The following is a 17,487-nucleotide window of genomic DNA, read 5'->3' on the forward strand; positions in this document are numbered from 1 at the left end:
AAGGAAATACTCAACGCAACATTAACAAATAGCGCCCGTGGCCTAATGGATAAGGCGTCTGACTTCTAATCAGGCGATTGTGGGTTCGAGTCCCACCGGGCGTGCTACCCTTTTTTTTCGTTTGTGTTTCTCGGCTGAAAAGGCACGACATCATCGTCGCGTTTCAAAGGCAATCTTCCCAAAAGGTTCTCAGAAGAACCAGTTAGATGCGACCTCCACTTCATCCCTGACTAAGAAAGAGCCTCTAAAGGGCGAGGAGAAGGAGGCCGAGCTCCTGCTCGACGCAGAATGGTGCGGAGATTCGAAGATGCTTCTCTTGTTGTGCTTCTCCTTGCGCTTCAGTGCTGGAACCGGAAAGCAGCCCGGTGGGACGGAGGTCACCTTCGGTGCAGCAACAGGCGCTTTGGACGATCGGCGAGTCGGATCGCTCCGCCGCTTGGACGGCGAGGCGGACGCCGAGCGGTAGAAAATGCTGGCGGTTGCCTTCGAAGGCGAAGGGGATAACGGAGAGCTGAGTCTGGAGGGTTGCGGCGAAGCCGAGCGCGTCAGGGACTGGGGGAGAGGAGGTGAGTGAGCGTTGGACTGGGAGCGAGATGCCGACAGGGAGCGCGACCACTGCGGTGAGTGTGAAGGCGGTGTCATGCAAGGAGGTCGGCTAAGCTTGGACGTCGGCGGCGGCGGAGCAGCAGGCGTTGGTTTATGCTGAGGCTTCGGAACGCCGGGTCGGATCTCCCACTGGAAGGGGATTCTTCCGGGCCGCTTGAAGGAATCGTCCATGATCGATCGCTTCTCCTCCCTCCCTCAACCCCACGCTCCTTTCTGCAGGCGACTACTTATGGTGGTGGGCACGAGCGGTGGCTCTGATGGCGAGATTGAAGACCGGTGATTGGGCAAAAACGTGGTGGTGAGTCGAAATTTCCATCCGAGTTATTGACTTGGATACGTGAAGACAAAGCATGTTGACGGAGGGAGGCATGCATGCTTAGAATATGGCACACAAGGAGGCTGAATTGGTGCAAGAGTTCGGCCAGATTAGTTCGTCGACCGGTTAATTGCTACCGAACACGTTTCCTTCGGCAATCTCCTCACCGAAAATATCATGCAGAGAAAGAGAAAGCTTCAGTTTGATCAGCTGATAAAGACATTAATAATTTAATATAAGCTTCTTCTAATCATCATTTACTCTTAAAAATTAATTGTTAATGAAAAGACTTGATTATGGAGTAGTTTTGGAATCGACAGTCTTAGTTTCAAATCAAAACTTTTTATTTTTTTTTTATTTTTTTAAAACTTTTTTATTAATATTAAATTTTATTTTTTAAAAACTTTTATTGAAGTTTATACAATTAAAATATATAATGATATAAATTAAGTCGGATGTTTCAATTATTTATTCGATTGATAGATCAAATAAATCTTTATTATCTTCTCATATAATTTTTTTCTTGAATTCTTTGCTAATATATTAACATTGATAATATAATTATAAAATAAAATTTTATTTTTAATATATATATAATACGGTATCGTACCGGTGTTTCGAGGTTAGCTCGGTACGGTACCGACGTATCGAGCGGTACACCATGACATATCGAGCGGTACAGCAAGGTATACCGAAACAGTTTTATATATTTTCTTCCTACTACTGTCCCGCGTACCGATATATCGTCGGATCAATATGTACCACTCGTACCGGATGGTACTATTCGGTATTACATACTATGATATATATATATATATATATATATATATATATTCTCATTCGACGAATGTTGAATGTATCATATGTTAAGTTCAAGGTATTCTCTCTCTCCTCTCTCTATCGACGTCGAAACGAAGAAATAAGCTACGACAAGGAATTTTAATGCCTTGCAAGGAGCAGACAAAGGCATATTGCCTTTTGGTCTCCTTTGCGCATGCCTAGTTTAATCACGACGCCTCGGATAAACCAAAAGCCATTCCAAAGCTTCGAATAAAGCGGCTTATGCCTTCCCCCTCTCCCCCAACCTCACATTAATACCATTATAGTATTACTCACTCTCCGTCTCCTCCTCTTTTAAGTTTCCTTTGATTCGTGGGCCCCGAGATGAGGTCGCCGTTCGAGAGAGCCACGTTGGGTGAGAAAGTTCGGGTGGCGGAAGCTTAGGTACGCTTGCGTCGAGCTCGTTCCTTATGGCGTCGGGACCCACCGCATCATCTCCGTCGATTTACCATCGGATGGTCGGAATTGGAGCAGCTGAAGTATGACGGACTGATTACGTACAAAAACTAGCAGTAATTGATTATAATAAAAGAAAATAAATAAAGAATTGTAGTATAAATAGTACCTCCGCCGTGTAAGGGCTCGTAAGCTGCGAGCGAGTCGTCGCGACTCCACCTCCACCTCCAACTCCTCTCCGTTCTCCTTCTTCCGCTTCCGCGCCGCAGGCGGCCGTAGATACCCGCCGTCGCATTCCTGTGAAGCAGCGCACCACCTACGTTTCGTTGCTCGATCTCCATCGTAGGATAATGGGAGGCTGGACGGCCGCCGGAAAAGGGCTTCTAATCGCCTTATTGCTAGCTTTCACCGCCGCGATCTCGCCCTCCGCCTCCGCCGCCTCGACGAAGAAGGCGAAGGGCTCGGACTCTCCTCCGCTGATGTTGCAGCTGCCGGTCGATACCGGCCGCCGGGATCCCTCCTCTGTCGTCTTCCCCATCTACGGCGATGTCTACCCGCACGGGTAAGTCTGCGGGGTGCTGTTTGAGTCGATAGACGGGGTCTAATTCTTGAATGGTATTGGAATTCGCAGGCTGTACTATGTAGCGATGAGCATTGGCGATCCGCCGAAGCCCTATTTCTTGGATATCGACACCGGCAGCGACCTCACTTGGCTCCAATGCGACGCTCCCTGCGTTAGATGCTCCAAGGTTGGACCTTTATGCACATTTTCCTTCTGTTCCTCTCCAAACTCGAATGTCATTCACCGTACCTTTCCTTTTTGATTCGGTGACTCTCTCAGGGGCCTCACCCGTGGTACCGGCCGACGAGGAACAAGCTGGTGCCCTGCAGGGACCCCCTCTGCGCCGCCCTCCACGTCGGCACCATCCACGACGAGAACTGCGACCAATGCGACTACCAGATCCAGTACGAAGACCGCGGCTCCTCCCTTGGCGTGCTCATCTCCGACGCCTTCAACCTCCGCCTGATCAACACCACCGTCGTCCGCCCTGTCTTTGCCTTCGGGTCTGTAGCCACACTCCAGCTTCTATAAAAAATCCCATCTTGGCGATCCCTACACCGCGCACTTGGTATACGTAGGTGTGGGTACGACCAGCAGTTCGCGACACAGAACGCCCCTACGCCAACCGACGGACTTCTTGGCCTCGGCACCGGGAAAATTAGCGTTCTGTCGCAGCTGAGCGATCAAGGGGTGACCAAGAACGTCATGGGTCACTGTCTCGGCGGGAAGGGAGGAGGCTATCTTTTCTTCGGAGATGATTTCGTCCCCACCTCTCTGATGACTTGGGCGCCCATGTCTCGCTCCCGGTGAGCTGGTTTTCGGCTGGACTTGTCGCAGCGTCTTTGCAGTAAGAACACTGATGTCCTTGGATTGCATCAGGAATTACTACTCACCTGGGCCAGCAAATCTCTACTGGGGCACTCGGTCTCTGGGAGTGAATCAAATGGAGGTGGTTTTCGATACCGGGAGCACCTTCACCTACTTTGGGTTTCAGCCCTACCAAGCATTCCTCTCGGCTGTAAATAACAACTCGTTTCACTCTTTGGAAGCTCGTTCTATGATAGCTTCCAAGCCGGGAATTTGATGCGTGGAGTTGCAGGTGAAGAGTGATCTTTCCAAGAAACCACTGAAGGAGGAGTTTGATGACCCATCCCTTCCGGTGTGCTGGAAAGGGCCGAAGGCATTCAAGTCCGTGAAGGATGTCAAGAAGCACTTCAAGACTTTAGCTCTCAACTTTGTGAATGGAAACCGAGCATTGCTCGAAGTACCTCCCGAGAACTACCTGATCATCACTGTAAGCACCTGCGACCTCTCTCTTACCCAACAAAAATCACAAGAACATCAATCCGATTATTCGATTGCAGAAACATGGGAATGCATGCTTGGGAATCCTCAATGGCACCGAAGCTGGACTCAACAAAGACCTCAACATAATTGGAGGTAAGTAAACGACCCGTAAACCTTGAGACCTCAACTGGTAAACCTTCTGATTTGCTTGTCGGGTGTTTGCAGACATCTCCATGCAAGACCGCATGGTCGTTTATGACAACGAGAGGCAGCACATTGGGTGGGTTCAGATCGGCTGTGACAGGCTCCCCAAGCCTGGAGCTTCCTCCCGGTGATGCTGCACTGCTTCCCTTTACGTGGATGTGCAGATGGTCATATCACCATCCTGTAATGATAACAGGGGGTTGCATATAATTGATTATGCTTGGATGTAATTAATTACAGGAAGATGCAATAAAAGTCTAATTCAGTAGCAATGGTGCAGTTTGCAATTAATCTCCTCTTGTTGTCCATTTGTATGTTTAAATTATAATTGACATTAGGCTCAATAATGATGATATTGTATATTTTAATTATGTTTTTATCTTTAAATTTGTAGCCAATAAAGAATAATTAATATACAGTATATCAAAATCTACGGAGGCAAGTACTGCATGTTCTTTCAGAACAGGATCCAGCACCAGGATTCTCTGGATCACACGTGGCAGGCACAATGACCGGTGTGCGTGCACACGTGGATGTTACCTATCCATGCAGTACACGTGGTTTCGACTATTTTCCTGCTGTGCCTCTGTGGGTCCCGTCAATTCGATTTCATATAATTGAGATATCATCTCACTACAATTACCCAAATATCGAAATACATATTATTATTATTTTGGGAAAAATATGGATCTTATTAATAAATGCAGGCATTAATTGAAGTATGCATGAGGGTGTCAAAATTACAACTTTGCCCATTCACGTGGGAGTGCTCGTTTGTGGTGGACACTGTTGTTCACGGACTCTCGCAATCTATTCCTGGCCTTATCGAAACCAAGATTCCATCTTCACGATAAACTATTCTCCTTGCCCACTGATTTGAAACTTCCTTGGTCTTCACGATTTCCTCTCGTTAAAGCACGGCGGCGCAGAGGTCGAGGAGGAGGCGATGGAGGGAGGATTTGACGGCGCGGGGGCGGCCGAAGTAGTGGCGGAGTTGAGGGAGAGCTTCGAGTCCGGGAGGACGAGGAGCTTCGAGTGGAGGGTGGCGCAGCTCAAGGGCATCGCGAGGCTGATCGTTGAGAAGGAGGCGGAGATCACGGCGGCGCTCGATGACGACCTCGCCAAACCCCAGATAGAATCTTTCATTGGCGAGGTCCTCCAGGACTGGACTTTTCCTTTTTCCTATCAGTCTGGTTAATTTATCTCTTCGTTGGTCTCGTACTTGCTTTCTGATCTAGAAAGGTTCGATCTTGGATCCCATAGCTGGAACTTTTGGGCGATTTATCTGCATCGCTATGTTCGTATTGCGAAAGAACATATCGCCCGAAGCTTATAAAGTCTTTTATGGTCCAGTTTGAACTCTGCAAACCAATTCGTCCTACATATCAACTTTGATTGGAGTCTGCTTTTGGCGAAAGCTGCTGCTCTTCTTACTAATTTACATGTAGCGGAATAAAGCAATGGACTTTGAGCATGAGCCGCACAGAGAAGCTGGAACTGTAATTGATTGTCGAAAACGTTCTTGTTTGCAATTAAACTGTGTCGATATAGCTAGTCTTATCTTTGATGTCCTCTTCATATAGAGATTGAGGATTGATTCATCTTACTTGTGGTAGTTTGTTAAGGTGTCAGTGGTTGTCATTCTGTCTTCCCATGCTAACATTGGACATTGTTAATATGGTTATCTTTGAGATATTTCACCGGCAGGCAGAGTCAGAATCTTTCTCTTTTCTTATTTTGGAAGATTGACATAAGAATCTGTCCTTTTTCGTTTCCTTCAGTTCCTGAGTTGACATGCTCTCCCAACATCGTCCAAATTGTGAATGCAAACCTTTGAAACTGATTTCTGATCTTATATAAACCTTTAGGTTCATGCATCTTCCTAAGCAGTAATTTATCCCAAATATTGGACATGTGCAGTCGTCGAAATTACTGTTGCTGTCAATCGAGTTTACCTTTTTATAACAATTAATTCAGATACTCTCCTATTTACACAAGATTCTGCAGTTATCGAGTTCTGCTAATCTTTTGTCTCACACATAAGCTGATACAGGAGCATAAGCAAGAGCCTCATTGCTTCTTTACTTGGCTCTAACAAATATATATTTGGTATCATTCTTTTAACTATCTGCTTGCATTTGTTTTGTTTTTACCCTTCTAAAGAGATGTAGTGAAGTCTGTGTTCATATATGACTGATGGTTTCATTTGGCAGATTTCAATGGTAAGGGGATCATGCCGTTTTGCCCTCAAAGAATTGAAACGCTGGATGAAACCGGAGAAGGTACAAATACACATTTATGTAGACATATATGATTGATAAATTTTAGAAATTAACCTGCTCAAATCACCATTTGCAACAACCACACAGGTGGCCACTTCGGTTACAACTTTTCCATCATCAGCAAAAGTGGTGTCAGAGCCCCTTGGTGTTGTGCTGATCATTTCAGCATGGAATTACCCCTTTTGTAAGTGGAGAATCATTCTGTATTAATATTTTACAAAACTGAAAGTGAGTATGATCGATGTGTTGCAGAACAAAAAAAATTGTTCGTTTATGTTGTTAATTGGGCACGCAAAAGTATAACTTCTTGCCAATTCTAATGAGACTTTGTTTATATAGCTACTAGATAAGATCTTGCATGATGCACATGAACAACACAAAAGGTAAGATTGTAGTTTATGATTGGTTAAAAAAGATATAAATGATTGAGAGAAGAATTAATCCATAACTTGTTTTTTTAGAGTCAATTAAAGAATTCTAATTTTCAAAATCTTGATAACAATACCCCTAAGTGATGCTCTTGAATGAACAAAAACTAACTCTTTAAGCCATTGGAGGATTTTGTTCTAAAAAAAAAAATCATATGTGTGTATGTTTTATAATTTTAAAAATTTCTGCAGGGTAGAATATTTGAAAAGCATCAACAACAACAATGATAACAAAATAAAGATCTATGGTTCCAACTATTTAGGGCTAGTTATTGTAGACCTTTCTCTCGACAGTTCTTATTGAGGGCCCTTTTTCATTTTTTCTGATAACTTATTTTTAAAAGTCATCTTTCAGACGATCATTGGTTGTTTTGGGTTAAGGTTCTGTTAGTCTACTACTGATTTCGTTTCAAGAATTCTGCTTTAATGTTATAACTACGGATTTGGTGAAACATTCTACATTCATGATAAGTTTTCGTAGTAAGGTTGATAACTTCTTTTTTTCCTCTTTGCCAGTGTTATCCATTGACCCTGTAATTGGAGCCATTGCAGCTGGCAATGCTGTTGTTTTGAAGCCATCAGAAGTTGCACCAGCCACATCATCATTTTTCGCAAGAATTCTACCAGATTATGTAGATAACTCTTGTATCAGAGTAGTTGAAGGATCTATTCCTGAAACAACAGCACTTTTGGATCAGAAGTTTGATAAAATACTCTATACAGGTTATTATTTTCTACCTTCCGTCCTATAAAAATCATATACTAGAATGTATTGTTGGTCGACATGTTGCTTACATATGTACTTCTAGGACTTTTGATATAGCTATTGCATATATGAGATAAAGATTTTCCATTTTTCACTAGTCCAATTTGGATAATGTGGGGTAAACTAAATGGTGACTCTTTTATGGTTCTGTGCACTTGGCTTAGACATGAAGTTGCAGTATAATTAGAAATACAGTGATAACATTACAGGCAACGCAAGAGTAGGCCGTATTGTGATGACTGCAGCTGCAAAGCATCTAACACCAGTAGTCCTGGAGCTTGGAGGAAAATGTCCTGTTCTTGTTGATTCCAATGTTGACATCAAAGTATGATAATTGAAGGAAAGCATCGAATTTACTTTGTTGTATGCTGATTCTGCTTTATTTGTGAAGCTAATAGGGCTTTGTTTTATAAGGTCGCAACAAGGAGAATTGTTGCGGGCAAGTGGGGATGCAATAGTGGACAAGCTTGTATCGCACCGGATTATATTATTACAACAAAATCATTTGCTCCAAAATTGGTATCCCTTTCAGAACAAAAGTTTGGTGGTATTATGCCTTGCTTGTCTATCGACCAACTAGTGATGTAACATCTGCAGGTGGATGCTCTAAAAATAACTTTGGAGAAATTCTATGGCAAGGATCCATTGGAATCAGCAGATCTATCTCGCATCGTGAACTCCAACCATTTCAAACGCTTGATGAATCTTTTGGATGATGAAAAGGTTTCCGGCACGATTGTCCATGGAGGCCAGCGGAATGAAAAGCGCCTGTAAGCCTCATATGCAATAGTATTTCCGATAAGATAAGCTATTCTTTTGTGACATCATCTCAATGTGGTTGCAGAAGAATCGCTCCTACAATCCTATTAGATGTTCCCAGTGATTCACTAATAATGAAAGAGGAAGTCTTTGGCCCCCTACTTCCAATTGTCACGGTGAGCATTTATAATTCTTCGAGTTCAGCATTTTCTGAATGTCATGTAGACTTCTCAATTACATAAGATCTGATCAAGATGCTTGCTGTGGGTAGATATACTTTATGATTTTTTATTTTTCTTTCTGATTCACAAAGGTTGATGAGTTGCGAGAGGGATTTGGTCTTATAAATTCAAAAGGGAAGCCGCTTGCTGCCTATCTCTTCACCAAGGACAGGAAATTAGAGGAGAAGTTTGTGAAAACTGTATCCGCGGGGGGAATGGTCATCAATGACACAATCTTACAAGTAATTTTTCCTTGTGTTGCAGAAATATGTTTCCTCACTGCATGCATGCTCATGTGCCTATAGTTTCATAGCAAATTCTCAGACTTATTACTTCTGTGTGGCATTCAAGCATTTAAAACAAATCACGGCACATATTACACTAATCATTCCATCCAACAGCTTACAACTTCATAAAGAAGACAAAAGTGACAAACATATTTGATGTGGTGCAGGTCACCAACCCTCGTCTGCCATTTGGTGGCGTAGGAGAGAGCGGAATGGGGTCTTACCACGGAAAATTCTCATTTGATGCATTTAGTCACAAGAAGGCGGTGTTGAGCCGTGGTTTTGGTGGCGATGTTTCTATGAGGTACCCTCCATATACGGCACACAAGCAGAAAATTCTGAGGGGGCTGATCACCGGCAACATCATAGCGGTGTTTCTCGCACTGATTGGGTGGACTCGACATTGAAGATCCAATTGTCTCCGATCCAATATCTCTAGCTGATCATGTTATCCATCTAATGAGATCTTTCTGTGAAATGTAGTTTCTAGTTGATTTCCAGGAAACGTATATTATGTCTTCTATATTACATTAAATTAAATTAAATATATATGTGGATATATTGAAAAAATGTTTTTAGACTCCTTTTTTTATCTATCGAGCTCGAAAGTTAAGAAATAACGTATATAAATAGACTTTATTTATTTTATCTTGATAGGATTTGATGAGTTGCGTAATTAAAAAACAATATATACGGAGTTATTAGAAAAATAAAAAATTATTTATGAATAATTAGGTATCACTTAAAAAATCACTTAAGATAATATATATGGGTAGAGTAAGATTTTAATAGAAATAAGAAATAAAAATTAAATATTTTAAATTTAATTATATATATATATATATATATTCTTAATGATGATTAAAAAAAATTTATATAATCGATTTTAAATAGTTATGACTTAGTTTTGTTATTATTACGGGGTTTGATGAGTGCATTAAATATCCGCCGAATTTGTGGCTGCGAGTGGGTCCCGTTGTGGGACCGAGCTGCTGCATCTTTCCGCGTGTGCGGATCAATCCGCATCCCGTTCGACAAGCAACAGCGGATCGCGCCGTCGTGAGTGGGAGGCGACGACGGAAGCCGGGGGATCCTCTCCAGTGGCTGCTCATCCCGAAGACGCTCCAATTCGTGCATCGTGTCCGTTGAATCGTGGGTCCCATCTACATGGGCGGTGAAAGATCGTTTTGACCCGTACCGATAATTTGAGCGGATCCTCCGGCCTTCTCGGTTGAGGGAAAGGCGTGAAGTGACCGCCTCGAGACTTAAATCGAGCACGCCAAGAAGCGGCGGTTATAATAAGAACTAAAGAGATCGGGAAATCAACAGCGATCGGCAAGGTAAAGCTCTCCTCACCGTCTCTCATCCCTTCTCGCGAACCCTATCTTCTCTGATTTCTCTTCTTCTTTTTGTTTCTTTAGTCGTTTCTTTTTCTGGATGTTGTAAGTCGATAACCTGTGATCTTGAATCTCATTTTGAAGGGTTGACTCGATGTAATCTTGATTTGGCTGTTTTGTTCTGGGGAATTGATTTTTGGAAGGAAAAATAAAGCAAGAATTAGAGCAAATTAGGGCTGGAAAAAGCTGATATGGTTCCTTGGGCTTTCTGTTTAAAATGTCTTTTGAACCTGTCAGGGCGAGTGATATTGAGCGATTGCCGGATCTTCATCATCTTTAGGGTCAGTTCACGTTGAATTCAGGGTTGAGGTTGCTTGTCGTGGGAATTTCTGTATGCTGCAACCCTTGTTTGGAGATAATTACTGTCGGCTTGGCTCTCACCGAGGGATAATGTGGGAGCATTTCATTGTCGTACTAGATGTATTGATTTCTTTGGTTTAACTGCTTGTTCGATATATGGATATTACCTTTTGGCATAAGAAGAGAAGAGGTCTTTAACAAGTACGGGTTCCTTGTAGTTATAATCTTGTATTGATCATTATTTGCATATTTCTAGTTCTACATAGCGGTTTTCTCACCGATCTATTTTATGACTTCCTGCAACAATGTGTTGCTAATTTATGAGTAATCCACATCAATAACTAATTCAATCTATTCGAGGATGATACCAACCATACCGCCCCATACCAGTCTGATTTCTTGCTGCTATTCAATGATTATTGTGTTTTGCATCTAACATGAATTTGTGATTTGACTAATGAATAACTTTCAAATCTAGTCCTTTTTTTTCCTGGTTTGCAGATTGTACCATATAATTCCTCTATTTTGGAGGAGCATGAAACCTCATACGCACTTGCACCATAGTCATCATCATTCCAGGAGTTCCAAGGGCTCCAAAGGCCATGATGGGAAACAAGCAAAATTTATTCCAGATAATTTTTCCTCGCTTGACCAGGTTTGTGAATGAAATCATGCCTTCAAATCTTCTAATGGATTTTGTAGAACTTCCTAATTATGTATTATCAAATATCAATTAATTCAGGATTTAAAATGTAACTGCATACTTTATTTTCACAGGTAGTAAAAGCTGTATTATAATTTGCACAAATATAATGAAAAACTGGTGTGGGGAACTCATTCAAGCAGCAACCTCAGTGTTGTTGATTATCATTCAGATCCTGCTAAAACCTCATTTTTGAGAAGTGGATGCCACAATATGCGTATCTTTAGTCTTAGACATTCATTTTATTGTTGTTGTTAGTCATTTTTAATCTTGTTGTTTTTGGTCTGAGGGAACTCAACCTCAGTATCTCACTGTAGTCTGAAGCTATATTTGTAGATCATTTTTTTCCTGATATGCAACATCTTCAGTTGATTATTTAATAATAATTTCTTCCTTTAATCAGGTTATTTCAGCTTTGAGAGAATCGGGCCTTGAGTCTTCAAACTTAATCCTTGGTATTGACTTCACAAAAAGCAATGAATGGACAGGTGATGGACTGAATTTATGAAGATAAAAAGGGGATCCACTTTCTTTGAAGACTCATTGGCTGTTCTAAATGCATTACTTCTTTGTAATTGTAGACTGATATTCCTGGCATTGATTTTAGGTAGGAACTCGTTTGGTAGGAGATCTCTTCATGCTATTGGTGGTACACCTAACCCATATGAACAAGCCATTTCCATAATTGGGCGTACATTATCTCCTTTTGATGAGGACAATCTGATACCATGTTATGGCTTTGGTGACAGTAAGTGTTTCTTCCCCCTCTTCTCTTTTCTTCCCTTCGAAGCATTAATACCATGTTATGCATTAATTATTTCTGAAACTTATCTATCTGCTTTTTATGTGCTAGCATCTACACGTGAGCAATCTGTCTTCAGCTTTTACCCTGATAATCGTCCTTGTCATGGTTTTGAGGAGGCTCTTGCACGATATAGAGATATTGTGCCACACCTTAAACTTTCAGGTTGTGTACATCACATCTTTTTCGTTTTGATGACTTTTGAGAGCTAATTTACCAATTCATCAAACCCTAATGATAAAGCGACACTAATGTTAATGCTCAAGCATTTATTTTTTTCACATTGTATCGTGGTCTAAAAGTTACATGTAATATATTACTAATTTGATGCAGCTTTGCCCCCTGTTGGTTTATCAATTTATAATCTGAATAAATAAATAATATAAAGCAACCCACACCAGTTTGTACTGACCGGTAGATACGGGTCTGACGGGCAAATGGGATGTGGGCCAGTCCATTTTGGGTTGTTCAAGTCCGGTTCAAGGGTTGCTGCCCTGTAACCCTCTAAAACTGGGCAGTAAGCCCACCCAGGTTCATCATCTTTTCTTTATAATGATAACAGCTCCTCCTTTTAAATCCATGACATTGTTTTTTTTATTAGATGTTGTTTCCACATTGGATATCAAGTGTCTCACCTATTATTTAATTTCATCAGGGAGTTGAGGGATGCCATTTTCCAGCTTGCACAGAACTCCTACTTTCTTAAGTTATCCATAAACATGCTATACAAATTTTTGAGCAGGAAATTAATGCAAATGTTGAAATCATTGAATCATCAAGTTGGCAGATACATTTTTATTCTGAGATTTACTGCTAAAGGTTTTTGTTAATAAAACATCAAAATAAGTTTTCATGATATGTTTAGATCTGATGTCTGTCCTATGAAATGGTGTTGGGCAACGATTGAAAATTCAGGTTGTATTGGCCCATGCTAGTTAGCACATTTTTATTTTGGCTAAGAATTGAAATGACATGACTTTGGTCAAAAACTAGTTGTTACTTGAAAGATATAGCTGGTTTGGGGTAAATCAAGCTTAGGCTAGTCCATTATAGGCCAAAGCAGTCCAACACTGAAAAATGAGTTCTGAAAACGGGTGTACTGATTAAGTATTTGTCACAGACTTTACAATTAAGGTAACATATATGTTTGAAGCTCATATGATGGTCATATTTTTGCCTTTTTCTACCTCATGTGCAGGCCCAACGTCGTTTGCCCCGGTAATCCAGGCATCAATTGATATTGTCAAAAAAAGTAATTGGCAATATCATGTTCTTGTCATCATTGCTGATGGACAGGTAAAAAGGATTTTGTGACTAAGAGTATTCAATTGGCTTATTTTTCTCTATCTTTTCTGCTATGTTGACAACCACAGGTTGCGAGGAACTCAGACGTACCACAAGGAAGATTAAGTCCCCAAGAAGGTGCAACCGTGAAGGCAATTGTTGATGCCAGGTGAGCATTTAACTGGAATCCTCATTTGTGTATTGTGCAATTACTTTTTTCTGAAGCACTTATATCGTACAGTTTCTTTCCTCTATCAATAATTATGGTTGGTGTTGGTGATGGACCATGGGACACAATGGAGCATTTTGATGATTGTATTCCTGAACGTAGATTTGATAATTTTCAGGTGAGTTCAGTTGTTGAACATTATACTGGTGTAAGTTTAAATGTCATGTATGAGATCATATATTAACTTAACTAATTTTATTTACTGGTGGAGTTTAAATGTCATGTATGAGATTATATATTAATTTAAATAGTAATAATTACAGTCAACAATGTAGTTGTTTTCAAAGATGTAATTCATGGATGTGTCTTATCATGAATAGCCTTAATAGTGTTTGATATCTATATCTGGAGTTCACTGTCAACTGATCTCTCTTTTGCACTATGACATTTACTTTATAGAGGAATATCTTTTTAACAAGGATTTCTTAGTTACATGTGAGAGTGATATCATAATACATTGATGGATATGCATATCTGGGAAGATTCCTGGTATACCCAATTGCAAGGTGTCATAATATTCTGTTTACCCCTCCAAAATGGCAGCGGTCTCTTTTTTTGCACTATGACATTCACTTTAAAGAGGAATATGTTTTTAATACATGTGAGAGTGATATCATAATACATTGATGGACTGATTAACATCTAGGAAGATTTCTGGTATACCCAATTACAAGGTGCCATAATATCCTATTCACCCCTCCAAAATACAAATGTCATATATATATATATATATATATATATATATATATATATATATATATATATGACATTTGTATTTTGGAGGGGTGAATAGGATATTATGGCACCTTGTAATTGGGTATACCAGAAATCTTCCTAGATGTTAATCAGTCCATCATATATATATATATATATATATATATATATATATATATATATATATATATATATATATATATATATATATATATATATATATATACACTCCTACAACACTTGAAAACCCGCATTTTATTCTTCTAAAGTTAAATGTCACCAGAACCCTTTTTTGCAAATGTAAATAGGTCTTAATGAGTTCTGATTTTAGGACCCATCAGGGTTAATTTATATTTGCAAATCGGATCCAAATGTGATGTCATGTCAAGGACATAAAATGTAAGTTTCCAATGTTTGCAGCAGTGTATGTAATCATTATATTTTTTGAGGGGTAAATTAGATATCCAGGGTAGTAGGACTTGCTATGCTCCTAAATGGTCATATGCAAGTGTGCTTGATTGATATATATTTGACCTCTATAAGTTCCCCTTAGTCTATTGCAATGCTCAGGCTTGCTAGGCACCTAAATACTCATATGCAGATGAGGTTGATCGTTTTACCTTCTTTGGATGCTCTTAGTATTATAACATCTACAAAGATGGACTTGAATGTTCGGAAATCACCTGCCCTTGAGCAATAATTAATAAGAAAGTTGATGACCAATTAAAAGTGAATCAAATGCTGAAACATTTCTTGTTGATGTATCTTAAGGCTAGAGATTGCTGAGAGAATGAAAATCCTGACTTTCTATGATAAATGGAACTCATGTTTCTCACGGTCCAACTTTTCAATAGTAGATCCTTTATTAGTTTGTCTATGATATGTTTATTTATAAAAATCAGAAACAGTGATGCATCAACATGCTGATAACTTGCATTTTTTATTTTGAGCATAGCTATGTGCATCTTCTTCTTTCTCTTTTCTGGCTAAGGATCTGAGTTTTCTGCAGTTTGTGAATTTTACAAATATCATGAGTGCAAAAATGGAAATGTCAAAGAAGGAAGCAGCCTTTGCACTTGCTGCATTAATGGAAATACCTTTTCAATATAAAGCCACGCAAGGCCTCCGACCTCAAGAGTAAGTCCTCTGATTATTCCTAGTATTTATTGTGTAGATTACCTAATTCTGTCAGTCATTTTTCCAGTCCTATATCTTCCATATTAAACTTAAGGTCATCTCACAGAAACCAGAGTGACAGATTTAGCTCACCAAAAATTCTTCCTCCTCCGAAGGAAGTACTTGAACATGATAGTTTAATGATGTCATCTACTCGTATAGCAGATACCCAGACAACTGGCTCCACTGCTTCAACAGAGCAGGTATATTTTTCTTATCCAAGCAAATTTTAGGGTTTTACAGTAATAATTGTTGTACTGTAGCACGAGGGCATGTCAATGCCTTTTTTCATGGTATGTTAATAATATGTGCCAATCAGCAATGCAATCTTTGTCTTACAAACTTTTTTGTTGTTTTTTAAGGTCTGCCCTATATGCTTAACAAACCCAAAGGATATGGCGTTTGGCTGCGGCCATCTGGTAGGTTTTTCATTTAGTGTCTTGCCATTGTATGAAGTAAGTCAATCTTATACTTTTTTTTTGTTTTTGCTGGTGAAATGCTGTGCAATGTCTTCACACTTTCATAGAAACAATATGAAGCCATAGAAAAGACAGCAGGAGACACTCCACCAAGGCTCATAATATGGAACATCTTTCTAATTGAAGAACCTTTTTAATGAAACAGAGAAAAGACATATATGCTCCTCGGAGCACAAAATGGCACTAAAATCACGATTCCTATCCTTTGTTGAAAAACCAAAAAATTGTTATTCATAGCATATTGTGCCAACAGATGGACACTTTTGTCACCCTCTCCATAGATGTGCTTAACTCTCTAATCCTAAATAATACTTAATAGACCCAAAACAATCTGGATGCCATTAGCAATGCAATACGTTTATGATGAGCACATTGGCTAGTAGCTTCGTGTTTGTCTCAACCACAGTACAATCTATGCTTTCGTGAATAGCAGCTTCCAACCCTTTCTTGACAGCCATCCACTCATGAATGCCAGCAGCTACCATCCTTGATATACGAAAAACCTGCATAAACACATTGTCCATCAGCAATTCTAATTAGAAAATCGGGTCGACTCTCTTTACTCTGTGGACTGAAGGCTCCATTGGTATTTAGCTTGAAATATCCAGCATTAGACTTGCACCATGGCACAAATATGATGTTAGAGACCATTGTAGGTTTTGAAGTGCATTAAGCTTGACAAAGTCCACCGTATCTTATTCTAACAACAAATTAATTTGTCCATGTCTACAAATCCATTGTGCTGCTACCCATTACAATATTGCTCTTTTACTTGAAGATGATGTCTCCAGTGATGCAAAACGGAAGAGACAAATTTCTGAGCGAGAAAATACCTTATCGTGGTTTCTATTTCTTTAGTAGTTTGGATGACTTGCTTTTACAAGTTTTTCATTCTTTCTGTTTGTCAAGACTTGCAAGGAATGTGGTGCCACTTTATCGACATGCCCCATATGCCGAGCACCCATAACTACACGCTTGCGGCTCTTTGCTTAGATGATGGTCTGGTGCCTAAGCCTGTGGTGTCCTATCTGAACCGCTTGGGTAATCATACTTCCCGGGATCTAACCCTTCGTGAACCGTCAACGCAGAAAACATGTACATTACAAAATTCATTCACATAATTATTATCTGTTTCATAAATTATTGTCCATTTTTAGTCTCGATAGTATCAGCTGGTTGTGTGAGATTGTTATGTATCAATTTGTGTCTCCTGGTAGTAGAGGTGCTACTGTTTTGCAGAATTGCAGCACTCATTTGTTGAGTCAATTGAACAAACATTTTATCTTGTTTCTTCCTATTGCTTATTAGGAGTGGATTTTCAGATTTGGGTGGTCTTAATACATGGAATATGATAAAAGTTTGCATCATAGAATTGCATGCTATGGATTAAAAAGGCAGCAGCTGCAATAAATTAAGAGATCCATTTGGAATGGAAGAATGAAGGTATTC

At 40.0% G+C, this 17,487-nt stretch overlaps 3 protein-coding genes and 1 non-coding gene across 5 annotated transcripts; all 4 read left to right on the plus strand.

Moving 5' to 3' along the window:
- The first annotated feature begins 31 nt into the window (after positions 1-31).
- Positions 32-104, plus strand: TRNAR-UCU (transfer RNA arginine (anticodon UCU)). The gene has a single exon. It is a non-coding gene; the product is annotated as a tRNA-Arg (tRNA).
- Positions 105-2,363: 2,259 nt separating this feature from the next.
- On the plus strand, positions 2,364-4,464 carry LOC135624211 (aspartic proteinase Asp1-like). Its single transcript, XM_065127627.1, has 8 exons — positions 2,364-2,720; positions 2,790-2,907; positions 3,000-3,223; positions 3,299-3,526; positions 3,600-3,738; positions 3,820-4,014; positions 4,085-4,160; positions 4,233-4,464. The coding sequence occupies exons 1-8, from the start codon at positions 2,509-2,511 to the stop codon at positions 4,340-4,342; spliced, it is 1,302 nt and encodes a 433-aa protein (XP_064983699.1). The 5' UTR covers positions 2,364-2,508; the 3' UTR covers positions 4,343-4,464.
- Positions 4,465-5,058: 594 nt separating this feature from the next.
- LOC135624613 (aldehyde dehydrogenase family 3 member H1-like) lies at positions 5,059-9,524 on the plus strand. 2 transcript variants are annotated; one of them, XM_065128414.1, is made up of 10 exons: positions 5,059-5,364; positions 6,425-6,493; positions 6,581-6,677; positions 7,438-7,644; positions 7,897-8,012; positions 8,102-8,206; positions 8,285-8,457; positions 8,532-8,622; positions 8,760-8,909; positions 9,122-9,524. In XM_065128414.1, exons 1-10 carry the CDS (start codon positions 5,158-5,160, stop codon positions 9,359-9,361), a joined length of 1,455 nt encoding a protein of 484 aa, XP_064984486.1. In that variant the 5' UTR covers positions 5,059-5,157; the 3' UTR covers positions 9,362-9,524. The 2 variants fall into 2 exon arrangements, with proteins under 2 accessions (XP_064984486.1, XP_064984487.1); XM_065128415.1 differs by having other exon boundaries at positions 5,061-6,320.
- Positions 9,525-10,171: 647 nt separating this feature from the next.
- On the plus strand, positions 10,172-17,363 carry LOC104000277 (E3 ubiquitin-protein ligase RGLG3). Its single transcript, XM_009422284.3, has 12 exons — positions 10,172-10,294; positions 11,153-11,306; positions 11,758-11,842; positions 11,962-12,102; positions 12,208-12,321; positions 13,355-13,452; positions 13,530-13,609; positions 13,682-13,787; positions 15,393-15,520; positions 15,627-15,762; positions 15,922-15,978; positions 16,948-17,363. The coding sequence occupies exons 2-12, from the start codon at positions 11,187-11,189 to the stop codon at positions 17,029-17,031; spliced, it is 1,149 nt and encodes a 382-aa protein (XP_009420559.2). The 5' UTR covers positions 10,172-10,294; positions 11,153-11,186; the 3' UTR covers positions 17,032-17,363.
- Positions 17,364-17,487: the final 124 nt, after the last annotated feature.

Source organism: Musa acuminata, chromosome BXJ2-10 (assembly GCF_036884655.1).
Source record: "Musa acuminata AAA Group cultivar baxijiao chromosome BXJ2-10, Cavendish_Baxijiao_AAA, whole genome shotgun sequence".
In the NCBI taxonomy this organism is placed as follows: Eukaryota; Viridiplantae; Streptophyta; class Magnoliopsida; order Zingiberales; family Musaceae; genus Musa; species Musa acuminata.

Coding starts and splice junctions, on each gene's coding strand:
- LOC104000277 (XM_009422284.3), top strand. CDS start 11,187: ATGAAACCTCATACGCACTTGCACCATAGTCATCATCATTCCAGGAGT. Junction 12,103..12,207: donor ATGTTATGGCTTTGGTGACA/GTAAGTGTTTCT, acceptor TTTATGTGCTAG/CATCTACACGTGAGCAATCT. Junction 15,763..15,921: donor CCACTGCTTCAACAGAGCAG/GTATATTTTTCT, acceptor TTGTTTTTTAAG/GTCTGCCCTATATGCTTAAC.
- LOC135624613 (XM_065128414.1), top strand. CDS start 5,158: ATGGAGGGAGGATTTGACGGCGCGGGGGCGGCCGAAGTAGTGGCGGAG. Junction 8,013..8,101: donor ATTCCAATGTTGACATCAAA/GTATGATAATTG, acceptor TTGTTTTATAAG/GTCGCAACAAGGAGAATTGT. Junction 8,623..8,759: donor CCCTACTTCCAATTGTCACG/GTGAGCATTTAT, acceptor TGATTCACAAAG/GTTGATGAGTTGCGAGAGGG.
- LOC135624211 (XM_065127627.1), top strand. CDS start 2,509: ATGGGAGGCTGGACGGCCGCCGGAAAAGGGCTTCTAATCGCCTTATTG. Junction 2,908..2,999: donor CCTGCGTTAGATGCTCCAAG/GTTGGACCTTTA, acceptor TGACTCTCTCAG/GGGCCTCACCCGTGGTACCG. Junction 3,224..3,298: donor CGCCCTGTCTTTGCCTTCGG/GTCTGTAGCCAC, acceptor TGGTATACGTAG/GTGTGGGTACGACCAGCAGT.